General features: G+C 35.5%; 1 protein-coding gene across 2 annotated transcripts in view; it reads left to right on the top strand.

Annotated features, from left to right (window-relative positions):
- LOC123681944 (probable chitinase 10) overlaps nucleotides 1–15487 on the top strand; it is a 93460-nt gene that overhangs the window by 75401 nt on the left and 2572 nt on the right. For both annotated transcript variants that reach the window (XM_045620327.1, XM_045620328.1), the window contains exons 7-12: nucleotides 2048–2286; nucleotides 4328–4530; nucleotides 4643–4860; nucleotides 5597–6040; nucleotides 11015–11323; nucleotides 11573–11774. In XM_045620327.1, coding sequence (XP_045476283.1) covers nucleotides 2048–2286; nucleotides 4328–4530; nucleotides 4643–4860; nucleotides 5597–6040; nucleotides 11015–11323; nucleotides 11573–11774 — 1615 coding nt within the window. The remainder of the gene's footprint in view (nucleotides 1–2047; nucleotides 2287–4327; nucleotides 4531–4642; nucleotides 4861–5596; nucleotides 6041–11014; nucleotides 11324–11572; nucleotides 11775–15487) is intronic.

Below are 15487 nucleotides of genomic sequence, written 5' to 3'. Positions count from 1 at the left end.
ATAGAACCCAGAATGGAGCCCTGCGGGACCTTTCTAATAATATCTTCTGCTGAAGGCAGATTCAGTTTCACATAAAATAACAAGTTGTATATGGTTCGCCAGATAACTTCCAAGTAGTTTAAGCGGCAATCCTCTAATTCCTCATACTCTAGTTTTTTTTAAGTATATTGTGGTCAACAGTTTTAGAGGCCTTAGAGAAATCAACAAAGAGACTAGCCGGTATAACATAATCGACTATCTATGTGAACTCAAACATAGCTGTCTCAGAATTTTTTCTTATAGTGAATCCATGTTGTCTATCGCTCAGTATCTTGAATTTCCGAAAGAAAGTCAGAAGTCGATTTGCTAGAATTTTCTCTATGAGTTCAGCAAAGGATATTATGAGGCTGATTGGCCTCTAGTTTGTGAATTCATCCAGATCACTTTTTTTATTGCATGGCTTCATAAGAGTGTCCTTAAGAATAACTATAAAGATGCCACTTTTGAAGATTCCATTCATAATGAAATGAATAGGTTTCATCAGTCTCTTGATATTTCTTTTTATTGAGTTCAGAACGATGTCATCGTAACCAGATGAGGCCTCATTCTTCATCATCTTCACCGTCGTCAGTATTTTATCTTCTGCTACCTCAAACGAGTAGAACTATTCAAAGTTCTCTCCCTTCTTGAATTTCGTATGATTTTTTCTTTTCTCAGAATATAATCCAATCATCATCCATCATCCAAGTTTTATATATTTATGGGGGGTATTTTCGCTTCAGATGATGTTTTTTCTTTGATATGCTCTTCATCACATTTCAGACTGCCTTGGACTCCTTCTAAGCATTAGTTATCGCTGACGGTTATTCATGATATATAGAAAAAGAATTCCACATTCCATTAATATTTCATATTCAAGTCAGACTTGAAGTACCATTCCTAGCTCAACATAAATGCGCATCCGCCATGTTGACTCCTTCCAGTGATGGAAATATTTTTTTTCGTTAATCACGGTTGTCCACTTTGTTTTTCGATTTCAGTATTATTGGTCAGATTTTCGGTAATTATTGACATTCCATTTCGTTTCTCTTTTATCTTTGGTCAGTGGAGAAACATCTCCAGCCGTGTTAACTGACAGTTTATTGAGAGTGTTGGAAGTCGGCGCATAGCAACTTATCTTCTGGAAAAAGCACTTGCAGTTTCTTCTACGTTGATAAAATTTATTGGTGCATCTTGTGTTTCTTCGATTTGCACATATTTATGAAATGTTTCTACTATTTGTGTTTAAATCTTTTTTGTTGAGAAGTTATTAATAATCGGTTTTTTATTTTTAAATTTCGCTTCAAGTGAAAAAACTTGAATTTAATAGCGATTTAGTTGATCTAATGATTGGTGAACTCACTCAGGGTTCATTATATTACCTATTATCATCAAATATGCAAGAACGTATGGAACAACATCTCATATTATCTATATATATAAAAAATTATGATAAACACCTGACGGAGAGATTCGGATCAGGGCTTATTCGCTTCGAAACTCGAACAAAATGGTCAAATATTTTCAACTCCGGATTTGGATTTATCCAATGCATCACGACATTTTTCTTTCCCAAGAACTCCAATCCGAAGATGAACTTGTGTAGTGACTCTCCATTCCATTCAAGTTATTCTTAACACCGAAGATTCAATTGCATAGGATTGTTCCACCAATAAGTTAAACCAAATAAAATAAGTCGCCATATTATTTCACACAAAAAACTTGTGTACAAAGTGATAATGAATTTCCGATATCTAAACAATCGTATAAAGTTCTCAACACCATAGAAACGCAAAAAAAATCCCTCTATGAAAACACTAAATATGTGCGTTGAAAATGTAACAGTAGTCAAGCCAGCAGTGGCGCATTACTGATTGAAACGACATAAGCCGCGTAGAATTCTGTAACGAGTTTTCAAAAATTTAGAGGGTCATATTCATTCATAACAAACGTCGTTCAAATATTTATTTTCGAACGCTGCCAATTTTGTAGATCCAATGGGCTGATATACCCATGATTATTGTTACAGATATGCGAACTTCTTCAGAATGGCGCTAGCTACGTATTCGATGAAGAGATGAAAGTACCATATGCTGTCTATGGAGATCAGTGGATTGGATTTGATGATGAGAAATCTATTAGAATCAAGATGAACTGGATCAAAGAAAGCGGGTTCGGTGGTGCAATGGTTTGGACAGTTGATATGGATGACTTTTCTGGTACAGTGTGTGGTGGGGAGGTCAAATATCCCCTCATTGGTGCTATGAGGTGAATAATTCGAAGTTAAATTTATTGTGTTAAGCGCTGTATTAAAGCTCTAGCCTCTAGTCCTCTGCCATTACTACATATTACGGCTGTGGCAGAAGGTTTTGTAGTGTTTCTTTCTCATTCCATCTCATTAACATTTCTGTCTCAGTTCTTTCACGCCCGACCTTGTTTTGGATCTGATAACTCAATAATAAGCTGAACAGGAAGCAGGCACATTTGAAATTGTTTATTAGTTTTGAAATAAGTACAAAAATTGCAAAAAAACACTTAGTAAATGGAATGTAATCATCAGAACAAAACACACAATCGAATCACAAAATCAATGTTTTGCCATAACTATTTTATCTTTGTTGAAATACATGGATTTCAATAATTTCTCTCTAACAAGTCCTTATTATTATGTCTATGACCAGCACAACAGTGACTCGTAGTATAAAGTCACTGTAACCACCACTACAGTGACTAAATAAACCACATAGGCGACACGCCTGGTCTCGTTTTTGATTGGCTGACCCTAAAGCGGATTTTTGTTTACATTCTCCGTTTGCCTGATGTTTGGGATTAATTCAAAATGAAAGGCACATTTTATTAAGTAACTATAGTATTCTTCAGATGAATAAATTTGTTCTAAATACAATCAAATACTATAAGGCCCAATAATTTTGATTTTGACAAAGTGTCAGTTCAGTTCAGTCAATTGTATTCTTCAGTTCTATGGTAAAGCCATATGATTCACCATTTTTAGGCTCAAAAGCGGCTGAAAAGGTAAATAGAGTTCATTGTCTTGATACTGTTATAGCCAATTATGCGCAATTTTGGTTTCGTCGATTACGTTCCTTTAATTTCGTTGTGAAAGATGCATCACACCGCCAAGATGGCCACACCGCGCACTGGAAGGACAATTGGCGAACATATCGATAAAATCACGGACCTTGTCGAGTCCTGTTTCGATTGCTTAAGTGCTGAAGATGGCAATAAGAAGCTAGATGATGTATGGATACCACACGAGTTACCGCAAAAAACCTTTTGGACCCATTTCCATATGCGAATCGCTGCTGAATTGCAACAAAATCGCCCCATTTTTTTTAAGGTTGGTTACTGATGATGAAAAGTGGATCACTTACGACTGCGTCTAGCGAAAACTGTCCCAGTTGAAACGCGGTGAGCCGTCGGAAATGGTCAGCAAGATTTTGCTGTGTGTTTGAGGGGATTAGCAGGGAATAATCTACTATGCTCCCCTTAAGCACAAATGTTTACTCGGAACTGTACTGTCAACAATTGGACCGACTGAAGAAAGCAATCGCCCAAAATCAGCAATAGGAGAGGAATTGTATTCCATGTGGACAACGCTAGGCCACACACATCGACAGTGACTAGCCAGAGGTTCTTAGGTATCCACCTTATAGTGAAGACCTGGCACCAAGTGTTTCCTGTCTATGGCGAACATTTTGCTGGAGAATAATTCACTTCAACAGAGACTTGTGAATATCGACTGTCTCAATTTTTTGTCAAAAGGGACGAGGGCTTCTAAGAGAGAGGCACACACAAACCTTCAAAATGGCAACCAGTTTTCGAACAGAACGGCGCATATTTGACCTAAATCATGCAAAAATAATTGATTTCTTTCAACTATACCTTATATTTTTTTGTGCCCGAGTTTTCTCATTAAATAAATCTACTTATATTTATGGAATATGTCAAATTGTTCGAACTTGTTTTTGTACTACAGAAATTATGGAAACTGAATATGGTATGAATTACTAAAATACATCTTTCTTTAAAAACACTCAGTAGAAACCAACAAAAAATTCCGCTATTTTGGTATCTTATATGAACCGTGACTTAGTATGCCTCCCCCAAACATCGCCTGGATCCGCCCTTGCCAGTGTGTTTTATTAAGTAACCAGCTGAAGCCATCTATTGACAACCAACGAGAACTTAGTTGCGCACCTAAATTATCGACCACTATATGTTCATAAAAAGGGAATCAAATATTTGATTCCGAGTATAGAATATCTGAAAAGCAATACAATGTTTTCAGGGAAGAACTCAGAGGTATATCTAGAGGAAAAGATACCAAAGACGTGGATTGGGCTAAAGTTGCCGGGGGTATAGAAGACGAAGAAGAAGAGGAGGAAGTTATAGAAAAACCTGCAGCAATCAAAATTTCTCCCGGAGAAGTTTCGAAGAGGATAAGAAAACCTGGCAAGAAGTCTTCTGGAAAAAACGTCATCAATAAAAAAAGTGAGCATTTTCTTTGAATGAACCTAGTAAATAGAAATGATTTCCTCCATATGATATCATGAATAATATTTCTCATTCAAAATAAAATTCAGAATTTGGTTTTTAATTTCAGTTCGAAAACCACAAGTCTTCTGTTATATGACAAGTTGGTCTCAGAAACGTCCAAGTGCCGGAAAATTCACTCCTGAAGATATAAACCCCAGTTTGTGCACTCATGTTGTATATGCCTTTGCTACATTGAAAGAATATAAACTAACAGAATCTAATGATAAAGATCCAGAGATGTATGAAAGAGTCATTGCCTTGAGAGATAAGAATCCTGATCTGAAGGTAAGTGTATTATATCAGTTAATACCTTTTATCCACAGATCCGCTCGCGTAATATGAAAAAAAACAAACTTTTTTTCAACTTGAAAGTTTCGAAAACCAACAGAATCTTATCACGAGTGTAATTTGATTTAAATAACCTCAAGAAATTGAACAGTACAATGTCACTCGGAATTGAAACTGTTATTATCCCCTCACTCAAATAGTGCCAGGCCTAACCAGTATAATTAATATTCCACTTTATTCTTCAACATAGTTACTTTCAAGAGTGGCACCATAGTCTAACGCTTCTATAACTTTTCGATTTCTTTTCTAAAGAAAGATTCGGTTTTGCTGCAGAATAGACTTCAACCTCGGCAATTATTTCTTCATTAGAGCAAACATTTCTTCCTGGAGTATTCTTTTGGGATCTGTAAAAATCTAGTTATCACAGTGTTTCAGATCTGGATAATAAGCTGGAAGCGCAATTCGCTTAATTCGACCATGGTTTTCATGGATTTGTAACAAGTAGCATTATCTTTGTGGAAGAGATTTTTTTTTTCTTCATTCGAGGACTTTTTTTTTCTAAACACAATTGATCTAATAACAATATGGAATATTGCTTGTAACGGTTTCAAGTCTAAAAAAACGGAAGCCATAATCTTGCCAGCTGAGATTTTGGTCACTTTGAACTCTTTAGTTTGAAAGAGCTCCGACTTCATGTAGCTCGAATTGAAATGAAATAGTTTCGTTTCTTTAGGTTTTACTTGCCATCGGAGGATGGGCTTTCGGATCGACGCCATTCAAAGAACTGACAGGAAACGTTTTTCGAATGAACCAATTCGTGTATGACGCTATAGAATTCCTAAGAGACTACCAGTTCAATGGTCTGGACGTAGACTGGGAATATCCAAGAGGAGCTGATGACAGAGCTGCTTATTTGAATTTGCTCAAGGAGCTGCGAGTGGCCTTCGAAGGAGAAGCTAAGACTAGCGGACAACCTAGACTTCTACTAACTGCAGCTGTACCAGCATCCTTTGAAGCTATAGCGGCAGGTTATGACGTACCGGAAATTTCGAAATACCTCGACTTCATCAACGTTATGACATACGATTTCCACGGTCAGTGGGAGAGAACTGTTGGTCACAATTCGCCTCTTTTCCCATTGGAAAGTGCAACTGGCTATCAAAAGAAATTGACTGTGGTAAGTTGATCCGAATTTTTTTTCTCAATGAAAATTATATTAGTATCTTCAATTTCGATACTTTTTTCAATTGTCACAAGATACAACACTTTGTATTCTACAGAGAATGAAAAACTAGAAGATTCATTTTATGTTATTGTTACGATTTCAGTTGATTGAATCGATTAATTTCCTCTACAATGATTTACTTTCCAACGAAACTGCTCCATATGAGTTAGGGATGTTGACTTAAATTGCAGAAAAATATAGTTTAAATGAGATTTTTGTGATGAAAATACATATTAATGATTTCAAATTGCAAGAAATAAAATTAATTTTAGCCCGTAGGTCTGCAGCGTATACAGCGTGGTTAAGAAAAATCGAGTAAAATAACGGAAATGTATTCTCAGAGAATTCAAGCATTTTAAGACTATCAATACAATGTGTGGCCCCCACGGGCATCAATAACAGCTTTACATCTTCTTTGCATACTACACACAAGGTTGTTGAACATTTCTTGAGGAATTTGGTTCCATAAACGGGGCAGAAGCTCTCTCAGATCATTCAAGGATTCTGGGGTAGGTTGATGATTATCTTATCTTCTTTGGAGCATATCCCATGTATGTTCTATGCAATTCAAATCTGGTGAGTGCTGAGGTATTGGTAAATGTGGAATACCAAGCTCTTCGCGCGCATTCTCAACTTGGCTGCACGATGTGGTCTAGCGTTTTTGTCTAGAAATTAAAAAGTTTCACCAATAGCAGCGTGAAAATTTGGCACAACATTGTCAATGACATGCTCTCTATAGTGTAAGGCGGTCATACTCCTAGGAAAAATGTGTAGATCTGTGCGCCCGTTGAAACATATTCAGGCCCATACCATAACACTACCCCCTCGGAATGGGTGGACTTCTTGGACATAGAGACGATAACGGGGTGTGCGTGGGATTGTCTATACCCTTATTCTTCAAAAATCTGAAAATACATATCTGGATTCATCAGTGAAAGGGACACTACGCCAATGATTGTTTTAACTGATATGTTGTTTTGCCCACTCCAGTCTTTGACGCTTATGGTCACGTGTTAATGTAACTCCTCTTAATGGACGTCTAGAACCCAGATTCACCTCACTCAAACGTCGTCTGATGGTTTCGATGGAAACTTGGACCCCATCTGCATTTTGAAGAGTATTTCGTAGTATTCTTCACGTAGATGTAGGGTTTCTTCTCGCCGAAACGGTGATGAAACGATCCTGGCAGGTATTGTTTTTCGTCGCCCTCCAAGCCTTTGTCTTTCCAACACGGAACCTGTCTCCCTGTAAAAGTCCTTCTAAAGTCGAGATATCACACTTTGGCTGACTTGAGCCTTTCCGCTACAACAATCTGAGTTAGGCCACCCTGTAGCATTCCGATAGCCCTATTTTATTTATTTATTTCATTAATCATTTTTGGAATTTCAATTCTACTTAATAAGGTAGCTTCCGAGGTGATAATGCCCCTCATCAATGAAGAAGATATTTAGATTAATAACAAAGATAGTACTCGTGGATATATCTCTTGATGAGAAGCGCTTACCGTAGATACCTATTTTGTGCTTTCGGCCCTCATCAGTACAGTGAAGAATTGTTGGGATAGGTAACACTTCGTGGGAAATGACAAATAAATGGAATCAACAACAGAAGCAAGCCGCTCATTTGTGGTTCAGTAGGCAGACCCTGTGGAATACAGGACAACAACCAACGTCACCACGTCAGCAGTCAGCTATACCTACCTGCGTGATATTCGAGTCCAGGACCATAAGGAATAATGAGGGATATGTCCTCGAGATCTTTGTTTGTAATCAACTATCCTAGCAATTTCCTTTCATTTAGTCATTTCGATTAATATCCGGATCATTTTGATGCATTTCAAAGACTACCAGCAAAAATACGACGTTATTGGCAATGGACCGACTTGTGTTCTTGTGTAAACTGAAAAGTCAAAGACCGAAGTCTTCACGAAAAATACATTCTAAAGTCGTTTGTGGAATGCCTAATTCTACAATATCGACAAGGAATCGACAAACCTGGGTTTTCGTCAACACTACGAGCTATATCTGCAATATTCTCAGTTCTTGAGCGAATATGAGCATATTTCAATACGCTGTTGAAGCGGGTATGGTTCCATTTTTAGTTAGTTAGCGCAGTTTTTACTTGTCAAAAGATTGAAAAATGAGTGTTTGATGAAACAACTACTCTTCTACGAGTTCTGTTCTTCACTAAAAGTCCTGGGAAATAACGAAGTGATCTGTAATGTTCATTTGTTGAGCGTGATTGCTGATGTTTGAAAAATCCCCTTCCACATTCATATCGGAATCATTTCACATCTGAACTATGTATTTAGATAAGGTAATTTGAAAGGAAAGTCCATTTAAAGTCATGGATTATGTCTAAACAATCGAAGGAACAATCCAAGTAGACGATATCTGCGATAAAATAAGATTTATTTCTCTATTTCAGTACCGTAATGAGTCCATTACAGTTCTAAAAACAATGCTGTAATGAACTCATTACAGCATCGTTTTCGGATATATTTTTCGTGTGGTTGCCTATGCTGACTTCCAATCCTATCAAAATTTGGCAAACGTCAATAAAATATCATATAATTTGGGGATATAGTGAAATAATTTGCTACATTATTTGCAAATTCTCTTAATTCTGGTAGTGTTAAATCGATTTCGTCAGACATAATTCACGAATTTAATGGGTAATTGTAAATTATGTCTAAATTCGAAACATACGATTCATATATTGGAATTCCGTAATCTGTCAATTTTCGTAACAGTCACACCAACTGCCAAGATACAATAAAAAAGTCACTAGGATACATAATCTGAATTTTTCATTGAATTTCGACAAAATTTCACGAAACTTGACTGAAATAGAGAAAATATCGTCTAATACTCGTTGCAGAAGGTAATTCCAACGAACGAAAACTCGCTCCTTCGTCGCTCGTTTTCGAATTTCGCATTCGTGTTGGAATATGAGCCCATTCTGCAACTTGTTTTAGAATATACTATTGTAGTTGCCTTTTAATATTATTTGAAAACTGTTATCTGCTTCCGTCGATCCACTGAATAAGTCAAAAATTCGAAAAGAAAATGTATTGCGGAAAAAAGATAAGAATAAAGCGTTAACGTTTTTGAGGACGAAGTCCACTTATGTTGAACCCTCCTCCATTTACTTGTCGGTGGAGAAATTTCAAATGGGAATTTCTGTTTTTTAATTTAGTATTGTCGTATTGTACGGAAAAAATAGAGAAATTTTGTACGAACAATTTTTCATGATTCAGATCAAATGGCTCTGTAATTCAATTAAAATTTTCCGTCTGAAGGCTCTTAACATATCCCTTAATCAGTCACGTGATTTCTGATTTTTCCTGCTGAACTCTTTTATTTCAGTACCTGTATTGTCATTGATCATTTGTAAAAAGCAAAATTATTTGTTTTTATTGATTTTGGTTCAAAATACCGACCCATTAACGGAAAAAGATTTGTCAATTGAAAGAAAACAATAAAATCGACTTGGATCTCTTTTATAGTAGTTGTGGTAGTTTTAGTGGAATTTAGCGTCAAGGTGTCTTTTTTTGAGAATAACGTTTTCCATCGTTTCAATGATAATTTACTACTAAAATTTCATATCAATGATCAAATGGAACGGATACAGGTAATGGACTAGTTTTCATTTTTTTGTTAAGGATTAATTCTAAAAATTTAATTAAAATGAAACAAAAATGTGGAAAAATCATTAAAATATCTCTAGAAATGAAAAAGTTATGGGACTTTGAAGTTGAGCTTGGAAGAAGAATTTCATAGTACGTGTAAGTGTCGTGACGTCACACACTAGACGACTGGTATTCGCAGAGTGCTTACGAATTCATTGGTGTACAATCACTTGTGCCGTTCGTGTCGTGTTTTGTTCGTTACACGATGGCTGAAATAACTTACTATATACATACATATAAATTACTTTTTTCTCTTTTTACTTTTTATTCCTCACATAAATATGTTTTACCATTGATAGACTTCAACAACCAGTTCTCAACTACAAACTGTTTATGAAACGTTTTTTAAATAAATCATCGTTATAAGTTGAACCATGATGAAGCAAACTCAAAAGTAGATACTTACTTGAAAAGTTTAACTCCTTTCATTTCTGCACTGACATAAGATGGATTTGAAGAAAAAAACTCCATCACTGCGAATATATCTATTTTAGGCAAATTGTCACTTTGTCCTTTCACGAAGCCTTATTCCATTATGGTGACATAAAAACAAAACTCGAGTTAAAACTACACTGTACAACTACAAACGGCGCGAGAGCCTTGGCGCGGCTAAGTATTTAGACGTAATTTATGGTGTAGCGATCACAGGCAAGAGCCGTGACGTCACAGACCAAAGACGTTCCGCGCTAAAATACGTAAATTTAAATAATCTATTTCTCAGTCATTTATTGATAGATTTTCAAAATTTTTTCACTGATTTATCAGTTTTGCTCTATATTTTAATTCTATCGTGTCAAATATAGTATTATCAACATCACTAAACTAGTCCATTCAGACGGAAAATTCAATTTCTTTTTCAGAGCCATCTGTGACGAATCATGAAAAACGGTTTGTACAAAGCTTCTGTATTTTTCCAAACAAAATAGGGATCTGCTATGAAATGAAGAATTCCAATTTGAAATTTCAGAACTGGCCCCTGAAACAAGGGTGAAGGAAATGGAAGAGATGTAGCATAGGTGGAATTCCCCCTCAAAACCATCAACTTCTCATTCGAAATATTGCTCCATAAGATGTTTTCTTTAAACTGATGTAACTCAAAAAATTTCTATTGAATCGTGAATCTATTTTTATCTACGAGTTTTCTGTTTTCTGAATATCGCTTTTCATCCTTTTGTTCTCTATTTTTAAAGAGTAAATCGTTTTTCGTTCATTTATGTTTCATTCTTTTGTATTAGGATTATTCCGCCAGAGAATGGGTTAAACAAGGAGCTCCCAGAGAAAAACTGATGATAGGAATGCCAACATATGGAAGAAGCTTCGAACTGGTCAATGTGACACAGTTCGACATTGGTGCACCAGCCAGTGGCGGTGGAACTCCCGGAAAATACACTTCAGAGGCTGGTTTCATGAGCTACTACGAAATTTGCGATTTCTTGCAAGAAGATAATACTACTTTGGTTTGGGACAATGAGCAGCAAGTTCCATTTGCATACAGAGGCAACCAGTGGGTTGGATTCGACGATGAAAGGAGTCTTAAGACGAAGGTTACTAAATACTCAAAATTGATTTTTAATCTTTAAGATTTGTTATAAGATTCTGAATTGTGCTGAATTTTACTTGAGCTTTTTTGATTTGAATTTTCGAATAAGATTCAAACTATATTGCTCATTCACAATGTCAAAAAAAAACGAAATAAGAGTTTCACACATAAAAAATTTGTTGATTTGATAAAGAATAAAAGTTTCTTATTTCTCTTTCGAAACTCAGAATATTGAAAACTGAACATTTTTCAGATGGCTTGGTTAAAAGAAGAAGGATTCGGTGGAATCATGATCTGGTCAGTGGATATGGATGATTTCAGGGGTTCTTGTGGTGGCGGTAAATATCCCCTCATCAATGCTATGAGGCAAGAATTGGAAGATTACAAGGTGAAACTGGAATATGAAGGTCCTTATGAAACTTCTGTTGGGTCCGGACAATATACAACCAAGGATCGTAAGTTTCACTTACAACTCAAAAGAAATACACCCTATTTGTATTGTATTGAATTGAACGTTTTCAACTCTTTTGCTGTGAAGAACACATTATACAGTGTTTTTCAAAAAAGTTTGTATATAAAAACCGAATAAAAAAATAGGCTGTTTGTGGAAGAAATGTTTATCAATATTGCCAATAAAATACTAGGCAATTCATTTCTTGATAATAATGTCTTTCACCAACACTAAATTTCTTGATGACGGCTTGGAAAGAATAGGGATTCACGGCTTTGCTTGATATTCAAGCTACTGATGTTTGTACAGTGCATCCCATTTTGGGTGAGACAGCCAGGTTTCTCGCTTGTTATTTAAGATAGAGCCTTGCGGTTTTCACGTTCCTGTCCTACTTTTTCGTGAAACTCAAGTTGGTCTAATCAGATTCTGTATAACTGTTTCCGTTCAAAAGATACAGGGTGCTTTTGGAAATTGATACTTTTCGGACCCCTTCTTTATCTCCGAAATTATAAGAAATAATGCTGAGCTGAAAACTACGTCTGAATCAGAATTCTGCGTAGAATCCAGTGGCGTACTCAATTTTTTTTTTCGGGGTAAGGTTTTGAAGATTCAACACAAACCTATATTTTTTTTTCAATCGAACACCCTATATATCATTACTTCGTTGAATTCGTTATTTTTTCCCTTCAAAATGATATATGATACTATGTAGGTAGGATGTTCAGAAATGTTAAAAAAACACTAAAACGTCAAATAATGATGTTTTTTTTGTAAATGGGCCATGAATTTTCTATGTTTCAATAAGAGGATTATTACTTTCGATTTTTAAAAATAGTAGGTCATCGATGACACAAACATCCTTGTTGTTATTATGGCTACTATGCAGTTGGGAGCATTGTTTTATCAAGTAGGCATTGGAGGGGAAAAACCAATCTGATCTAGCTGTCATCGCTATAAATTATTGTTATTATTATTGATTCTTCTTTTCTATGGGAAATCCATTGCCCATTAACAAAAAATCATCATTATTTGATGTTTTAGTGTTTTTTTAACATTTCTGAACATCCTACCTACATAGTGTCATATATCATTTTGAAGGGAAAAAAATAACGAATTCAACGAAGTAATGATACACATAGTGTTCCATTTAAAAAAACATAAGTTTGTGTTGAATCTTCTAAACCATACCCCGAAAAAAAATAATGAGTACGCCACTGTATTCTACGCAGAATTCTGATTCAGAAGTAGTTTTTACCTCAGCATTATTTCTAATAACTTCGGAGATAAAGAAGGGGTCCGAAAAGTATCAATTTCCAAAATCACCCTGTATCTTTTGAACGGAAACAGTTATGCACAATCTGATTAGACCAACTTGAGTTTCACGAAAAAGTAGGACAGGAAGGTGAAAACCGCAAGGCTCTATCTTAAATAACAAGCGAGAAACCTGGCTGTCTCACCCAAAATGGGATGCACTGTACAAAATGCGGTAGAGCGATGATCTATACACATTTAAGGCACGCTTCCGAATGGAGCTCTTCCGTTCTTAATAACCTTGGATGTCCAGGTTCTGGTTTATTTTTAGTTTAAAACGGGTATTTTCAAACTTGTTCACCCATTTCCGTATGAGAGAAACGCTTGGCGCTTCACTTGAGTGTCGAATACCTCGAAAATTGGGTGCACTTTTTCGCGTTATAGTTGCAAAATTACAATTTTTGTGGAATTCGTGAACACACAACGCGCAATCTGCTCTCGAAAAACGCTCCATAGCGGCCGAATTTCCGAGAGCAAAGCTACTGAATGACATATCTTCCGCGCTTCTTATTATCGCAGTGAACTAAATAAATATATATTTCCTTTTGAGACACCTTGTATAATTTCGACCAGGTGATAGATTTTATTTAATTCTGTGGATAATCTTCACATCTTGAAGAACAGAATCGTGCGAGAGTATCTCAGATTCACACAGATTTCATGGTAATATTTTATTATTATATGTTGGTACTCGGAACTCTCCAGTCACGGATTAATCTATTATCTGTCAAATTTGTGGTACATACCTATTTTTGCATTTTTCAATGCAAATATCTAACTAAAATGATGGAAATATTCAATTAATTTCAGTTACCATTTAGTGAATCAGAGAAAATAATATATAATTAGAGATTCACGGCTTGACTGGATATTTAAACTATTTGTCTTGGCTTTACTTGAAATCAAGTCGAGTTTAAATTAAGAAGTAATTTTTCAATGTCTAGTCGAGTACCTACTTATTCATCAAGTACATACTTGAAAAACTACGTACATTCTTTGAAGCAACACATCAATAAAAAAAAATGAAATGAAGGATTTTTGCAAAACATTCGTATTTATGAAACTGATTGTATAAAAGAAACAAAAATATCAACTATTTTGAAATGGAAACACAAATAAAATCACTACAAAAGAGAACTAAAATAAAAAAAAGTATATTAAGTGTCGAAAACAGTAACGACATTTTACCAATCGAAGGCAATAGTTTGGAGGCGAAGCGCAGCGACGATTCCAATTATTGTGTGAGATTGTGAGTCCTGATTACGTTCGAGATATTTATAGCTATTTTTGCAATTCCTATCCTCCTACAGGAATATAAGAACGTAGAGTGTTGAAACAACAATTGTTGAATTCTGCAGCTGTTTCTGTGAATTCAGCTACTCCATTACATCATTTTTCATTCAGGATCTGAGACACATGTGGCATCTTATAGATTTTTCGCTTAGTCTATTGCGGATTTTGTATCAGTCAGAGAGGCTCTGAAAAATTTTTTTTCAACAGGATCTAAAGATGTTAGCAAAAATTTTTGGTAAAAGTTTGGGAAAACGTTTTGGTGCCGCATCCACCATTCTTCATAACTTCAGAATTGTCAGCACGATGTTCAGTCAAGTGTTTGTCTATTTCATAGCTCCAAGCCAATTCATACGATTTACCGGAGAATTTTTGAATAAACTCAGGAAAATGATGTACTGATGTCCAGATGATGGTCTAAACGAGTTCGAGCTTGCAGAAATATAAACCGTCCGACTTGATGTGTATCAGCTCAAGTAATATTAAGTAGCTTGATATTAAGTTGAGTGTCGAGTATGTAATTTGTCACGAGCTTGATTTCCAAGTAGAATAGTTGGTTAAAATACTGAGCAACTTGAGCTACTTGACTTGATCAATCCCTATTCATAATATTTCTACAGAAAGTTCATTTTTACACTCGTTACCTCAAAAACCACTTTTTAACCATTTGTATTTCAAAATTGCGTGTTTGAGATTACTGAAAATGAAGACGAGGAAAATAGTCGAAAAAAAAGGCTTGAACTAAGGGAAAACCTCAATATTTGAGTGGAGTAGTCTGCGACTTCCGGAAAACAGAAAGAAACTAAAAGTCCATGTTTCGATAAATGAATTTAACATTCATGATTTGTTTCAATTACTTCATGGATTCGGAACAATTCCTACGAACAATTAATTACTATTCTTGAAATGTCAAATTTGGTTATTGAAACAGCGATTTTAGTTTTTTTCTATGTTTTCTAGAAGTCACAGGCTACTCTACTTAGTTAAAAATTCAGATTTTTCCACAGTTCAAGTTTTTCCCCGATATCTCTAGAAATTTTCATTGTAGATACCTAATTGAAAAAAAAAACTGGTGGGACTATTGGGGCAAAAATTTTGAACTCGGACTGTCGAAAC

This window comes from Harmonia axyridis, chromosome 6 (assembly GCF_914767665.1).
Source record: "Harmonia axyridis chromosome 6, icHarAxyr1.1, whole genome shotgun sequence".
NCBI lineage: Eukaryota > Metazoa > Arthropoda > Insecta > Coleoptera > Coccinellidae > Harmonia > Harmonia axyridis.
Note: the sequence above shows the minus strand (reverse complement) of the source record. Positions and strands in the feature narration are given on the sequence as shown.